At 35.4% G+C, this 15,539-nt stretch overlaps 2 protein-coding genes and 1 long non-coding RNA gene across 3 annotated transcripts; 2 read left to right on the top strand and 1 right to left on the bottom strand.

Moving 5' to 3' along the window:
* Positions 1-1,395: 1,395 nt before the first annotated feature.
* Positions 1,396-1,893, bottom strand: LOC113350966. The gene has a single exon (XM_026595059.1). The coding sequence runs from the start codon at positions 1,891-1,893 to the stop codon at positions 1,396-1,398; it is 498 nt and encodes a 165-aa protein (XP_026450844.1).
* Positions 1,894-3,706: 1,813 nt separating this feature from the next.
* LOC113350965 (pyruvate kinase 2, cytosolic-like) lies at positions 3,707-10,463 on the top strand. The gene is made up of 6 exons (XM_026595058.1): positions 3,707-3,760; positions 4,941-5,096; positions 5,321-5,398; positions 6,614-6,686; positions 9,984-10,153; positions 10,413-10,463. The coding sequence occupies exons 2-6, from the start codon at positions 4,944-4,946 to the stop codon at positions 10,461-10,463; spliced, it is 525 nt and encodes a 174-aa protein (XP_026450843.1). The 5' UTR covers positions 3,707-3,760; positions 4,941-4,943.
* Positions 10,464-11,995: 1,532 nt separating this feature from the next.
* On the top strand, positions 11,996-15,074 carry LOC113347599. Its single transcript, XR_003359123.1, has 3 exons — positions 11,996-13,613; positions 14,296-14,349; positions 14,893-15,074. It is a non-coding gene; the product is annotated as an uncharacterized LOC113347599 (long non-coding RNA).
* Positions 15,075-15,539: the final 465 nt, after the last annotated feature.

Here is a 15,539-nt window from a genome sequence, read left to right as displayed (position 1 = left end):
ACGGTGAGGGAGAAGATGGGATCGATGAAATTTGGGGTAGGGGCTGTTTGGTTCTGTTTTGGGTATAGGGTTAGGTACTATAGTGTTGGGCGGAGCAGCAGGGTTTGATGAACAGCGAGGATGAGCGTTGGATTGTCACTTCCGAAATGAATCTAACAGCAAGATGGAAGCAGGCATGGAGCGACCGTTGGATGTGTGATACACCAAAACTGACGGCTTAGATTGGAGTTAGGTACTATGATATTTGACAGGAGCTTCAGAGTTTGATGCACGATGATGAGGCGAACGTTGGATGATGTGATGGATCCAATCTGACGGCTCTCATGAAAATGGGTATGGATATTGGAAATGGATTTGGGTAAGGGTTTTGGGCCTTGGGTATGCCAAGCCCATATCTTCTTTAAGGACAATTCTTTCTCTTCAAGCCCACTTCTAGTTGATCCGGCTCTTCCAAACATCATTCTTCGCTGCCTTTCTGCGGGAGTCTTTGCCGTTTCTTTGCTCTTTTCGCTCCGTGAATTAACCAGGCTTTATTTAGTACCTAAAAATGCAAAATTAATTGAGAAAAGTATTTATTCTTGAAAACAACGAAAACACAGAATATGGGATAAAATGTAGAATTAATGCACAAAAGATGAGTTAAATGCCAAGAAAAATATATAGAAATATGCACTTTTTAGCACTCATCAGTTTTATCCCAATGGGTTTTCCTTTTCAAGGTTTTAATAAGGCAACATATTCGAGTCCAACTATGTTCTAAGTTTTCTTAATATTGTACTCTTTTTCTTTAGTTCAGGTTTTGTCCCTATGGGTTTCCCTAGCGAAGCTTCAACGATGCAATTAACATAGACTCATCGATCTGTGAAGATCGTATTGCATGTGATGAACTACATGTAAAGTAAGAGACAACATGTGAAGAGTTGTATCAAGGTTTTATCCCACTGGGTCTTTCCTTGTCAAATTTTAAGTAAGGCAATTGATTTCGGCACAAGTCATCAAGGAGAGAACGACATTTGAAGAACTACATTCAAAGCACTATATGTGAAGCACTATGTATAAAGTTTTGTTGTTGAACCACACAAGGGGGAGTTTTAAAGGGCCCATGCCCATGGATGTGTGGTCCAAAACAGAAGTCTTTTGGGTTTCTTCTTTTCATGTATGTAAAGTATATTGTATCCATGTAAACAGACAATTCAAATCAATAGAATCCTTTTCTTCTCTGCCTCTTTCTCTTTTCCTATAATCCTACTACAAAAATTTATTTATTTATATAGTACTAGGTATCACCGGGGCCTTACGGCCCCGGCTCAACCTCTGATCAGTGTCAAGCGTCATGTAGCCTTCAGTATTGGACCCATAGTTTTTTTATTTTATATAGTCAAAAGAAATGTAAACTTACAGACCACTAGGTAGTTCCCTCCTGAAGTCGCCACACAGGGCAGGAATGAGCCAACCTGGTGGCATAGACCAAGCCATTTGGTTTACATTTTTCTTGTCCCATTGGGGTAACTCATGGGCATCCCCGCTACAGGTGCGATTAGCAAAGTTAAAGAGTATTGATTGAAAACTAGGGATTAAGACTCTGATATCTTGATACAAGTAATATGTTCTTTGGTCTCCTAGGAAATTTTCTCTCTTTATTTTCTCAATAACTTCTGCAGCATCCCCTTCGATGATGATTCGATCCATCTTCAATCTCTTCGCAGCTCTTAATGCCTCTCTAATTCCATATATCTCTACTTCTTCCGTTAAAAAGCAAATTAAATTCTTCGACTCTGCATATATAAACAGATCAGAGGAATCTCTAATTAAGAAACCCATACCCCCAATTTCAGAATTAGGATCCCAAGCACCATCAGTGTTAATCTTTAGCCAGTTTCTCGGTGGACTCATCCAGTAGGTAGGTATTGATTGATTTTGATTTATTGCAGAGGTTCGATTGATGAAAGGTATTTTAGGGATATCTAACATCATAGATTTGGATCTTGAAATTATTGTGATCGGTTCTTTTTGATTATCACCATGCACAATTCCATTTCGGTTTGTCCATATTAACCATGTAACAATAGCAATCAAAGGAAACTGCTCCAATCTTGAAGATTGATCTTTATAAGGATTCAGCTGCAACCAGAATTTGACCCATTGGATAAAGGTAAAATCTTGGAATTGATCACTTTGGATATTTATAAATTGCCACACCTTAGTTAACTTTTTACAGGTTACTAACGCATGCATAATTGATTCTGATTTCAATTTACATTTAGGACAAATGTATTCAGAGATGTGAATTTTATCATATAGGATTTCATTCACTAGTAGTGCACCTTTTAGAGCCTTCCACACGAAAAATTGGATTCTTGCAGGGGCTTTTCGTCTCCAAATTGCTTTCCATAAGTCAGAGTTAGAGTCATCCCCTCACACTTAGGGATGAATAGGCAAACTTTATAGTAAACACTCCATCTTTTGAAGGAGTCCAAATTCTTATGTCAATAGAGGAATCTGAGCTAAGTGGGATTTTTTCAATCATCTCTTTTGAAGATTGATCAAAAACAACACTTAATTTTGCTGTATCCCATGTTCTTGTCATGATTAATTAGATCACTCACTTTTAGTTTCTTGTCAGGGATTGAGTTTTCTTTTGGTGTAGCAACTCCTTTCCCTGGTATCCAATTATCACACCAAGGGTCCACAACCCATGAAATAAAAGGTTTTATTTTGTTGATTGTGGTATGAAAGCATTTCCATACCCATGAAGCTTTATCAGGACAACTAGAATTCAGGACATCACAGTTTGTATAATACTTTGCTTTTAGAATATTATAAAATATCAATAATATAGTTGTTATCCAGGTGATATTGTCTGGTTTATGTTATCTAGGTATCACCAATGACGATTTTAAAAAAAAAATCTTTTATGTAGTCGGTTCATTGATTCCAGGATAACTAAATGGTGCCAACTGATTAAACGCGAATGTCACCCGTCAAAGATGGCAGTTAACTTTTTTATCTAACAAATTAAGTTGAACCGTGCTCTGAACAAAATATGAATTATTTACTTGAAACAGATAAATGAAGGTACATTTCTATCATTAAAAAAAAAAATAACTTACCACGCTAGCCGATCAAAGCCTCAAAGATTTCACCAAAAAGGTTTGGATGTACATTCTGTCATTAAAAAAAAATAATAATAAAAGAGATAATAGTCTGGTATGAATTTTGACAGAGGTGGAACTACAAAAAACAAGAGCCCAAAATTTACGACAACGCTACAAGTGAGAAAGTAGCTATCGAGCGAAGGCGCATCACGAAATATACTTTCTTGACCAAGTACCCAACAACACCATCCGTTCTACTTCCACACCACCACTCAAAATCTCTCACTTTCGCCACCACCAGAACCAAGGCATCATTTCCAAAACGAGGAATTACCAATAGGTACCATTATAGTGTTCTTAGTTAGTGGCAGGTCCACCCATTAAAGCCCACTAATCAGAGGTCCATAATTAAAAGAAAACATGAAAATGGACCATATTTTTTAAGCCCAGTTCCTGTACACGTGTGGAACATATGAGGACGTATTTTTAAATACCGAAAACACCCTTAAGTATATAAAGCAGTAACCAAATCCATTTCTTCTTCATTTCTCGATTTATTCTTCTTCTTCTTCTTCATTTTCTCATTTGTGGTTCGGTGAAAAGCTCCGGCTATGAAGATCTTCTGAGGTGTTGATCAATTCGTGAATTCAAAATAAGATTAATCGGTAGGTTTACTTCCTTACTGTTGGTATAGTTTAGGTTTTCATTTTTCCTTTCTTCTTCAAAAGCTAATTTTAATTTAGGTTTTTTTTCTTCTCGGATTAGAGAAATTTTTATGTTTATAGAAAAATCTAATGTTTAGGTATTAGATCTGATGTTGATTCGGTTATATTCAAAGTTTTGTCATTGATTTTGGATTCTATCAGCGTTTTTTAATTGATTTTTGGGTTCGATCCATGAGTACGTATATGTAATACTGAAATATTTGTTTTGATTCTGAGGTATTTCGTAAGTTGATTTACCTATACTGATCTTTATTTTAAGTTTTTTATTGATTCTATCTTAATCTGAGATCCAAATCTCTTGATTTCATGGGAAAAAGAATTCAAAATTCAGATTTTAAGGTTCCGAAAAGAGGAATTAAATTCAGTTTTTTTGTGTTTATGATCTTCATGCTTGATTCGTTAATTTTTTACTTCAATTTTGGTAAAAATACTTTAGATCTAGATAGATACTGATGTTTTATGTTCATTTCATTATTAGATCTGATGTTTTAACTCGGTTTTGTTGGTCTATGGTTTGTTTTTAGTTTGCTTTTGTGTATTAATCATCAGTACATATATGATGTACTGAAGGTTTTTGATGAAAATAGTCCAGATCTAGTTATAAAATCATGTTTTACGTTTGTTTCGTTTGTAGATCTAGAATTTTAGTTTCATTTTGTTGGCTTTTGGTTTGGTTTCAGTTTAGTTTTATGTATTAACCATCAGTACGTATATGACGTACTGATTTTTCTGTGTTTACTATGCTTCTATATGTTTGGTTTCAGTTTTTGCTTGTGTATTAAACATCAGTACGTATATGACGTACTGTTTTTATGAATCTTGATCGTAATTATTCGATTTTTTGGTTAGATTTTGATGGTTTTAGCTTATTTGAACTCTCAATTTGATTTTCTAGTTATTTTCTTTCTTTATTTTCTCAAAATCATACTAATCATACTTGTTAAGAGTACTAAGAAACTCTGTGCTGTAAGTTTTGTTGATTTGAATTGGATTGTTTTAGGAATTGTCATGATCTTCGTTGTTGTTGCAGTTTTTGAATCGTTTTTTTGGAATTTCTATTATGGATTATAGAGTGAAAATTGATAATAAATGTGCATATCTGGTGGTTCACTTGTTTCAGGTTATGCTAGATACAATAGGCCCTGAATTGCAAGTTCTTAATAAAAGTGAAAAATCGATTGCACTGAAGGCTGAATCATCGGTTGTTTTGACTTCGGATCAAGATAAAGAAGCAACTTCAGATGTATTGCCAATCAATTATGATGGATTAGCAAAGGTGTGCTAAAATTTTGGTTAAATCATAGTGTAATTTCAGTTTGGGCTTGGGAATTGTTGTCACATAATTCGAATATGTTTGCGTTCTGTTGACGTATATCGTAAAATTGGAAAACAATGATTAGGAAGAAGGATGACAGTGTAGATGTTCCCTTGAACCTTCAAATTGTTGTCTTTGCGATACCTGTGTGACTATGTTATCCTAAGCTATATGATTCTGTGCAGGCAGTAAAGAAAGGAGACACCATCTTTCTAGGTCAATACCTGTTCACAGGAAGTGAAACTACATCAGTTTGGCTTGAGGTAAGGCACTGAACTCTGACATTTGGAGGAGTTCTTAGGGTATTCCCCATTGATATCTTATATGAATCTTGATATTTGACTTTAGGTATCCTCGGTGAAAGAAGTAGATGTGGTTTGCACATTTAAGAATGCTGCAGTACTGTCTGGATCATTGTTCACTTTGCACGTCTCTCAAATTCACATTTAAGAATGCTGCAGTACGTATCTGTTTAATTGCAAGTGTCTGGATATCTCTCTCTTTCATGTGCTTCAATGTCTAACTAATTTCAAAAGTATCTGTTAGCATCTCATAGTAGTGAAATGGTTGTTACTGATGTCGTGTGTCATTGATCTTATGAACAGAGGGATTATACACTTCTCAATAATCACAGAAGCCTTCATGTTCTTATACGTTTTTGTGCTCTTTTTCTTATGATAAGTTTTTCCTTCTTTTAGGTGATAAGCACCTGGGGTGTCAGAAACGAAATTGACTTTCTCTCCCTATCATATACCCGGCATGCAGAGGATGTTCGCCAAGTAAGAACTTTAAATAATTGATTTCTCTTGTTACTAATACCGTATAACATGGTTCATCAGTCTCTAGTTATGGTTGACGATTGAAGTGTTAACCCATTTGAAGCACTTTTGATCTACTGTGTGTATCTAACATGTTTATCTTCTTTTATTATAGGCTCGTGAGTTCCTGTCTACCCTGGGTCAACTTAGTCAGACTCAGATTTTTGCAAAGATTGAGAACATAGAAGTGAGTTGCTAATTAGGAGATTGATTTTCTTAAAAATCCATTTGCACATGGTTTGGTAGCTATGAATTTTAGTTTCCAGGATTCATGAATTCATCAATTCTTATTTACATGCAGTTGATTTTTAGTTCATGAATACGCGGTATATATATGGTGTACTGATAGAAACTTCTTTTGATTATGTTTTATTCAGATTTTTGCCACATTTTTATTTGTTTGATCCATGAGTACGTATGTGAAATACTGAAATATGTGCTTTGTTATGTTATATATTTATTATTCATGGATTCATCAATTTTTTTTTACAGGCAGTTCATTTTTATTTCATGAATACGCAGTACGTATAAGGCGTACTAATAGAAACTTCTTTCGATTCTGTTTTATTCAGAGTTTTGTCACTTTTTTTTGTTTGATCCATGAGTACGTATGCGCAATACTGAAATATGTGATAATTTATTTATAATTGATTCTAACAGATATGTACTTTACCTGGAAGCGGTGCAGCAGATATGTACTCGAATTGTAAGCAGCGGATATATACTCGAATTTGTAAGCAGTGCGACAGATATGTACTCAGATTTGTAAGCAGTGCGGCATATATGTACTCAAATTTGTTAGCATATATATGTACTCGAATTTGTGAGCAGTGTGCCAGATATGTACTCAAATTTGTAAGCAGTGTAGACACACACGTTTGGTAGTAGGGGGTATTATGGTCATTTCAATTTTTTTATTAATTTTGGACCTCCGGATAAAAAAAAATTCTGTTTGGACCTTACTATAAATAACTATATGGGCTTTGGACCAATCAACAAATTTTCCTTTCCAAAATCTATTCAAGTGGGCCCCACAGACCCAACCCCATCGAAAAGGCAATAAAGACGCAAAAAAGATAGAGAGGAAGGGCCAGCAGCCCCATTTCCTCTCTAATCCATGGGCAGCTCACATCTCCGGATACCGTCCATGGACCATCGTTTTTTTTTATAAGAAAGTTGAATAAACGGGAAACTTAGACGCAGGCCAAAAAAAAAAATATTTTCATTGTCAGACCCACAATTAATTTTAAGTACAGTGACATCCATAATTAATTTCGTGACACCCATAATTATATGAAATTATTAAAAATATTTGTATGACGGGTTACGCATCAGGGGTATAATTGGAAACACAACTTGGATATAACATATCTAAAAATACGCGCCTTGGAATTTTACAAATTTTATATCGTTGGAAATCTTTTTGAGAGAGCTACGCAACAAGTACAAACAACAATATCAAATTTTTGTTTTTCACAAAAAAATCGGAGGTGATCATCATTTTAGGCAAAATTTTCGAAAACTTGATACATAACCATTATATAGCCACCAAAAAAGAAGCATAACACATTCTGCAGACGCATAACGAATTATGCAACCATTTTTTCATTGCATAAAAAATTATGCATCTGCATAACAAAGTTATGCATCTATAACTAGTTATGTAGCCATTGTATTAGTGCGTGCATAAAAAATAGATGCATAATGCATTATGTATCTATTTTCTCGATGCATAAAAGATTGTGCAACAATTTTATCGAAGCATAATGCATTATGCAGCCGTATTTTCGCATAAAGAGATCTACGCAATGAGTACAACAACAATATCAAATTTAAGTTTTTTATGAAAATGTCAAAGCTACGCAAAAATTTCGAAAACTTCATACATAACCACCACTATGCAGCCACCGAAAATGATGCATGACATAATATGCAGATACAATAAAAGATGCATAATACATTATGTAACTACCTAAATGGATGCATAACACATTATGTAAAAAATTTTATTGGCGTATGCATCTACTAATTTGGTTATACAACTACAAAAACAATATTATGCAGTCATTTCGGAGCTGCATAACATATTATGAAGCCATTTTTTGGTTAATAATAGTACTAAAAATAAAATATATGTCGTTTTCTCGATTGCATAACAAATTATGCAACTTTTTTTGTAGCTGCATACCAGATTATGCAGTCATTTTATCGTTTGCATAACTGATTATGCAGTCATTTTTGTAGTTGCACAATAAATTATGCAACCATTTTTTGGTTGATAGCAGTGATAGAAACAAAAGGGATGCATAATACAATATGATGCCATTTTCTCTGCTGCCTAACAGATTATGCACCCTTTAAAGATGGCTATATAACATTTTATGCACCTTTTTAGTTTGTTGCATAACAACTTATGCATCTAATTTAATCTGCATAACATGTTATGCAGAAAACCATTCCTTGGAAGCAACTACATTTCTTCCTCAGCCAATTCTCAATAAGAGCTTCAGTTTTCTTTCATTTGTTCTCAGCTATGCCATTTCAATCTCTGTTTCAAATACTGACCATGATCACCGGACAACAACATAAATAGTGAGCCATTTAAATCTTCATCTTCAGCATCTTGTCTTTCATCTAACCCCTGCCACATCACCTGTACCGGTAGAAACATCTGATATATAATTTCCTGTTCGAATCAAAACCATAGGAAACACCGAGACTCACCCGACCAGGTCACCTTATAGGCACACACCCGTCGACAGCACAATCAATATTCTTCAATTCCATCTTCTGTAAGCATTGCCAGTATAAACCACTTCAGCCAACACACACCCTTTGTAAACATCCACCGCCTTCTATTGGCTCTTCAGACCCTTCTCAATACCGTTCAATTGAATCACTAAAACTTCAACCAATAAACAACATCAGCTGTTTTCAGCAGCATCTGTCATCTCAAACATCACCGGTTCATAAGTCAGCTCCATCTGATCTCCATCTGAATCTCTCAGCTCCTCCGAGGGAAACAGCTTCAATCACCAACTCTGTGTTCCTATCTTGATCATTGCCATAAAACCCATTTCCATGGTCGATTCCATGTCAAACCCTAGCTTCTGTTGTAGTCATTCATAACCACAAACCCATTCATTCCTGCTACTGTCATATCTCCATGAACTCCGTACCACTGACTTCTTCCATCATCAATTCCATCAAAACCCTCTTCAATCCTTACTGCCTTCACGAATTGATACAAATCCGTTCTTTCTTATTGTCTGTAACATCATTATTCTCTCAAAATCACAGAACAAAACCCTAATTTCTTCGACCAACATAACCACAACAAACCCTTTCCTCATCTATGTGAATCAATTACTCAATCTCACAGTAAACCCTAACCAGATTCAATTGTCATAGCATCATCGTCTCCATCTCAGATTCATCTCTGAACTTCATCCTCTTTGTGTTCTCGATTTGGACAGTAGAAGATTTTATTTTTCTTCTCTAAGCAGCATGTGTAACTAGATTTAAGGAAAACCTAGAGAAATGTTTTGTTTATTCGGTAAGAAATCGAACTCTCAGCCGACGGAGAAAATCAAATGATTGAAGACTAAAAAAAGAAACAAACACAAACATAAGCGAAAGCATAATTTCAGAAAATATGGGCCTACGCCTAGTTTTTCTTCCAAAAAAGGGCGAGCATGTAGTTTTTTGTCGGTGGGTTTAATAGTGGGAGAAATCTGAAAAAATGGGTGTGACTGTGGTTTTCACAATAAACAATCACAAAAGGACTAGTTGAGGCTTATATTTCTGACATTATCATCTCGGATATTGAGTTGATTCATCAGATTTCTATGCTCATTGTTTTTCCATCTATCCAAGGTGATGGATTTGTTACAAAAAACAGCTAAGTTTGCAGTCAAAGCATTGTTTTGTTTGTTGATTAAGATAAAAGACATAGCTTTAAAATTAAGAGGCTTGTTGTTTTGGCTTCCAAAAAAAGAACTGTCATTGAATCTTTTTTCTCTGGATTTAGCGTACATTCCAACTAGCAGCAGCAATATTGGTTCTGAATCGCTTTGGAATTCAATGTTGTGTCCACTTAACTCTGTCTCCCACTGGAATGTTGCTTCAGCTCCATTTAGTTCTAGAAGATCCCTGGAATTTCATCCTGATGATTCCCCTCTTGCTTATTTACATGTTCCTGTATCATTAACAAGTGTTAGGGCCATGGAAAATCACAAATATCGGACATCATTGATATTGCAATGTTTATCCTATATCTCATGAAGCCAGGGTAATGCCAAGTTGTTCATTTGGTGATATGTAGGTTCTGATCTTTGAGTGGGTCATAATACAGAGTTTGAACAATATTGTAATCTTTGTTGTTGACATCCAAATAAGAGTTGATGTACTTGACAATGGTTGTGGCAGTTTGCCAACTATTTTGATCCTTCTTATCTAGGACTTTGTTACATCTGGCCTTCCAGATGTGCCAAGTTATTGTGCTGCATAAGGCAGCCCAACTCATTTCAGTACCAGTTTTTTCGATGGAGATGCACCAATCGTTAATCCAATCATGGAAGTTGATTGCATTATTTCTTACATAGTGAATGCTGAAATTTAGGTGGTTCCAGACTTGAGTGACAAAATTACATTCTAAAAACATGTGTGTCATAGTTTCATTTTGTTCATTGCACATCTGGAAAGTTTTATTTATGTTTGGTAATATTGAAGCAACACACATACTGTTAGGTAGAATGGAATATGCTAGTTTCCATACAAACATCTTGATTGAAAGTGAAACCTTTAGATTCCATATTCTTGTCCAGTCTCTTCCATATGTTTCATAGGTGTTAAGATTTCTATAGAGGGCTTTTACTGTGAATCTACCATTACTAGTTAAGTTCCATACGGCTTTGTCTTCCCTATTATATGTTGGTAATTTTTATTTGCAGGATTTTTGTAACTGTAGCTAGGTCAAAACATCTTCTGAGTTTGTTATTGTCCCATGTCTGGTTTTGGTTGATTAGACCTTTACAAAGTTTATGTTCTCAATATTATTATTTGGTTTCAGTATTGGTGGTTTTACCCCTGGATTCCAAAAATCAGTCCAGATGTTGATTTTGTCTCCTTTTCCTAGTTCCCAAAAACTGTTTTTTTGGATTTTTTTCAATACCACTTTTTATTCCTTTTCAAACACAGTTGTCGGTTTGTTTATTTTTTGTGTCTAAGTGCATTATATCTGTGTTTGGGAAGTATCTAGCTTTGAAGATAGATCCCCAAAGAGAGTCAGGATTTTCGTTAAGACGCCAACCTTTTTTAGCTATCATAGTGAGTTAAAATGTTGAATATTCTGAAGTCCTAATCCTCCATCTTCCATAGATTTGCTAAAAGAATACCAGGCTTTAAGGTAAACACCTTTAGGTGTTTCGATATCCTTGCCCCACCAGAAATCACTCTGGATTTTATTTAGATCTTTACAAGTTTGTTTTGGGATACGAAAACAATTCATTTGAAATATGCTCATGGTGGAAGTGGCATGTTTTATGATGATTGTTTTCCCAGACGTAGTAAGGTTTTCTTTCCTCCATCCAATTAATCTGTTTTTCATGTTCTTTACTAAGGGTTCGAAACATTTTATTTTTGATATGTTAGTAAAAGGGGGTGTAAGGACCCTCAAGCTCTTCAACGCTATTAGACTAGTCAAGAGACATATTCGACAATAGTATCTCGATTAGTTTAATGCGAACATTAATTAATAGAAATTAATCTAACAACGATTCAGATACGAAACTAGTATCGTTTGATAGATCTCGAAAAGTTATGTAGAATGGACTATTCGAACGTGTCGATCGGATGCCAGACAAAGAAGAAAACGTCATAATAGTGAGGAGCGCAAAAACGTCTTTTTGACATTAGATAGTCTGAGACTTCCCTTATCAATTCAATGGGTGTTTCATAGACTTATCCCTAGCCGATCGAGAAGATTAACTCGTGTCTTCTTTTCTTCTTCTTCTCATTCTTCTTCTTTCTTTTTCTCTCTTCTCATTCTTCTTCTTTTCTTCTGCTCCTTCTCTGCTTTTCACCAGAGAGTAAATCGTGAGAATCGATTGAGAGAAATTACTGAGGAAGTTATTTAGGCGACGACGGAGATGGTGCTGCTGTTAATTAAGGTGGAGAAGAATAGGAAATCAGCTGAGTATTTAGAGTTCTTGTTTTGATTGAGGGTTTGTGTGGAATAACAAAGTAGCTGAGGTTGACAACGGTGAACAAAAGATGAAGTCTGCATGATGGTGTTGATTAAAGAAACAACGGAGATAAGAATTAGGGTTCGTGGATTTTAAATTGAGTTACCTGTTGGTTTGAATCAAGGAAGATGAAATTGGGTGTTTATTATGTGACTGATTAGAGATGGTGTTTTGAATGATTTGAAGATTTGGTTACCGAGATGCATATCATTCAAGTAATTGAGAAATCAGGGTTTCGTTCTTGAGGGTTTTGGATAAGGAGAAAGTAGAAGATGGGTTTGCTTAATTTGAGGACTGCATTGATGTTGTGAACTCGAATTAGAAAATAGAGGATTGAGAATTGGTTTTAGGGTTTCTGAGAATCGAAGATGAAGACTATAGAGTTTTAGTTAATTGAACTGATGGGTATAGTTAGTTGGAGATGTTTGCTCGGTTGAGTTAAGTTAATAAGAACATGGCGCTGAATCTGAATCAGATGGAGGTGGAGCAACTGTAAAGGATTATGGTTTGTTTCCAAGGTAAATCTTCTTCAGTAATTGAGTTTTATTAAGATTTTATCAAATTTAAGTAATCATTGTTTTAGTTCTGAATTGAGGAATGTTGATAATTTGAGATGTGTGGGTTGATAGAATTTGTAAAATATGTATGGATTGAAGATAGGAAGGTGAATTTGAAACAGCTATGTTGAACTGGTGGTGAAAAATGGTTAAGATGAGTATATTTGTTGTATTGAAGAATTGGCATTAGGAAAAGAGGTTTGTTCTGCTGTTGTGGGTGTTATTGATTAAAGCAGTGATTGATAATGGAGCTATAGCATGTAGTTTAGACTTATATTGTTGATGTGGATGTTATTGTTGAGTTACATAGGTTTAAATAGAATTGTTATGATCTGAACAAGCAATTGGTTGTGCTGATTAGAATAAGGAAGAGATATTGGTGCTTGACTGTGTTACAGAACTTTGAACCAGCATTCAGGTTCGAGACAAGTGTGTTGATGTACAGTTCATGGGGTTGGCAGTGTAGTCACTGAAATAGATGTATGTAGTTTTGATTGCAGTTGTGTTGGTGGTGCGGGGAGTGAGAAGATTGTTGTAGCTGTTTGCAAGAATCTTGTGGAGGAGCATATACGTTGTCGAGAGAATTGAAGGTGTTGCAGAATGTATAGGGTGATGGTGCTGTTGTGTATTGTTTGTTTGAATTGGGCTGAGGTGCAGGGTTTTGAGCTGTGTGTGAATCTGAGGGTATGAAAAGAAGATGAGATGAGTATTTTCTTGTTGGTGATAATGAATATGAGTGTCTGGTGATGGTATGAATGTTGTGTATGGAACAAGAGTTGCAGGCAAGGAAGGGTGGATAATTGAAGTTGTAGAATTATAGTTAGTCTTGCTGTGAAAAGCTTAAAGCTGCAATTGCAGGTAACTAGAATTTATAATTGTAATTGGAATTTGAAGTTATTTGAATGAATGATTTGATGCAACGAAATAGATTGAAATTGAACTGATGTTAGAATTGTAGTTGGGTAAGAACCTTTGGTTTGTCTGACTGAACTTATTCAGTCTGACTCGTTTGTTTAGCTGACTCAGTCTGACTGAACTGAGTTAACCCAGTTAATCTGAGTTGGATCGGATTGACTTTGAGTTGACTCAGTAGACCTTGACCGAGTTGACTCGGTAGACCTTGGTCGAGTTGACTTGACCTTGACTGTTTGACCAGGACCTTGACTTTGACGTTGTCTGATAGTTGACCTTTGACCGTCAGTGACCATTAGATTGACCCAGTTAGATCAGACCTTGTGTAATGGGCTTGTTTAGTGGACTTGGGCTTTAATTAGATGTTTTGGACCTCTTGTGGTCCGAATTAGATTTTCGTTTCTTCTATAAAGTTGTAGGTATTCATAAGACATAGTTAATAGACTATAGAACCAACCTAACTTAATTAGTAAACCTTAGATATATTAAAGATAGATAATAAAATGATGTAGAAGAATAAATGGGCTTAGAATCATTAGATAGAACTATATGATTCTTGTATGAGCCACTTTGGTTAGATTCTTGTGTGATTAACAGTTAGTCTATATTAACAATGCTCGATTCAAAGGATGAACCAATGGATCGCGGATCTCGAGGTTGGCGTGGCTTGTCATCAAAAGAGGTGGGAATCTATATTTAGCTCTTCTGTGATTATTGTTGTTTTCTTTACAAAAGTTTATGTTTAACAAATTCATGCATTGTCTAATTGTGCTTTCCATGCATTGTTCAACTTTGATTTACGAAAATTTTGTTATTTCTTTTAATCTTTCCACTGCTTGGAAAGGTATTGCAATGGTTTGTTTGTCTTTATGAATTGTTTGGGAAATAAGTATCCATTTGATTGTTTGGAAATGAGAATTTCCATCTGTGGTATATAGGTACTGCTCCTTCATTTATACTACTCACTTTCGAGCTATGCTTAATAGGTGCGGGATGAGTTCACCATATAGCTATCTAGGTGCGGGACGAGTCACCATATTATATATTATTTGGAAGGAGTTAGTTCCATATACATGATTGTTTACCTCTGCGATTTGGTTGTGTTTAGTGTTAGAGAAAACATGAATTATTCTCGAATCATTTCCAATGATTGCATGAAAGTTAAATGTTATTCCTGCGGGGCATCCCTTTTAGGGATGATGTGCTCACCTATTCCCACTTTCAGTTTCAGAGACAGATCAAAGTTGTTCAGCGGAAGTTTCGAGGAGTTGAGTCCGTTTGTTAGATTACTTCTGCTATGTTTATTATGTTGCATATTATAATTGTAAACCAAACGACTATTGTATTTGTATCATTTGAGAGAAGTCCTTGTATATATATAATTATGAGCGGGGGCTAGTTTTGAGTTAAGTTTTTGTAGCAGATTTCTTAATTGAAAGTTTAAGTATTTGATTTAGATTCGTAATGCCCCATTATTTAGTTCAACTCTTGGATTAGCCAGCTGCTAGCTTAGGGGGTGCTACAGGGGATCCTAAGTATTTATCCTCTAAAGGAATTGGTTGAACATTTAGGATATTTTGTATTTGGTTTTTTGTGTGTGGATCTAGGAGTGGGCTGTAGAAGATGCCTGACTTAGATAGGTTAATGAGTTTCCCAGAAGTTTCTCCAAAATCGTAGAGAATTTTTAAGAGATTAGTGCTGGTTTGGGGGTAGCTTCACAGAAGATAAGACAGTCATTTGCAAATAGCAGATGGCTGACAGAAGGGGATTGGATAGATATTTTATGGTCATGGATTAGGTTTAAATTTTCAGCGTGGAAAATGGTTCTAGAAAAAGATTCCATAAAGATTAAGAATAGGTAGGGGGATAACG

This window comes from Papaver somniferum, chromosome 2, assembly GCF_003573695.1.
Source record: "Papaver somniferum cultivar HN1 chromosome 2, ASM357369v1, whole genome shotgun sequence".
NCBI lineage: Eukaryota > Viridiplantae > Streptophyta > Magnoliopsida > Ranunculales > Papaveraceae > Papaver > Papaver somniferum.
Note: the sequence above shows the minus strand (reverse complement) of the source record. Positions and strands in the feature narration are given on the sequence as shown.

Coding starts and splice junctions, on each gene's coding strand:
- LOC113350965 (XM_026595058.1), top strand. CDS start 4,944: ATGCTAGATACAATAGGCCCTGAATTGCAAGTTCTTAATAAAAGTGAA. Junction 6,687..9,983: donor GCGGATATATACTCGAATTT/GTAAGCAGTGCG, acceptor CTCTGGATTTAG/CGTACATTCCAACTAGCAGC. Junction 10,154..10,412: donor TTGCTTATTTACATGTTCCT/GTATCATTAACA, acceptor CTTCTTATCTAG/GACTTTGTTACATCTGGCCT.
- LOC113350966 (XM_026595059.1), bottom strand. CDS start 1,893: ATGAGTCCACCGAGAAACTGGCTAAAGATTAACACTGATGGTGCTTGG.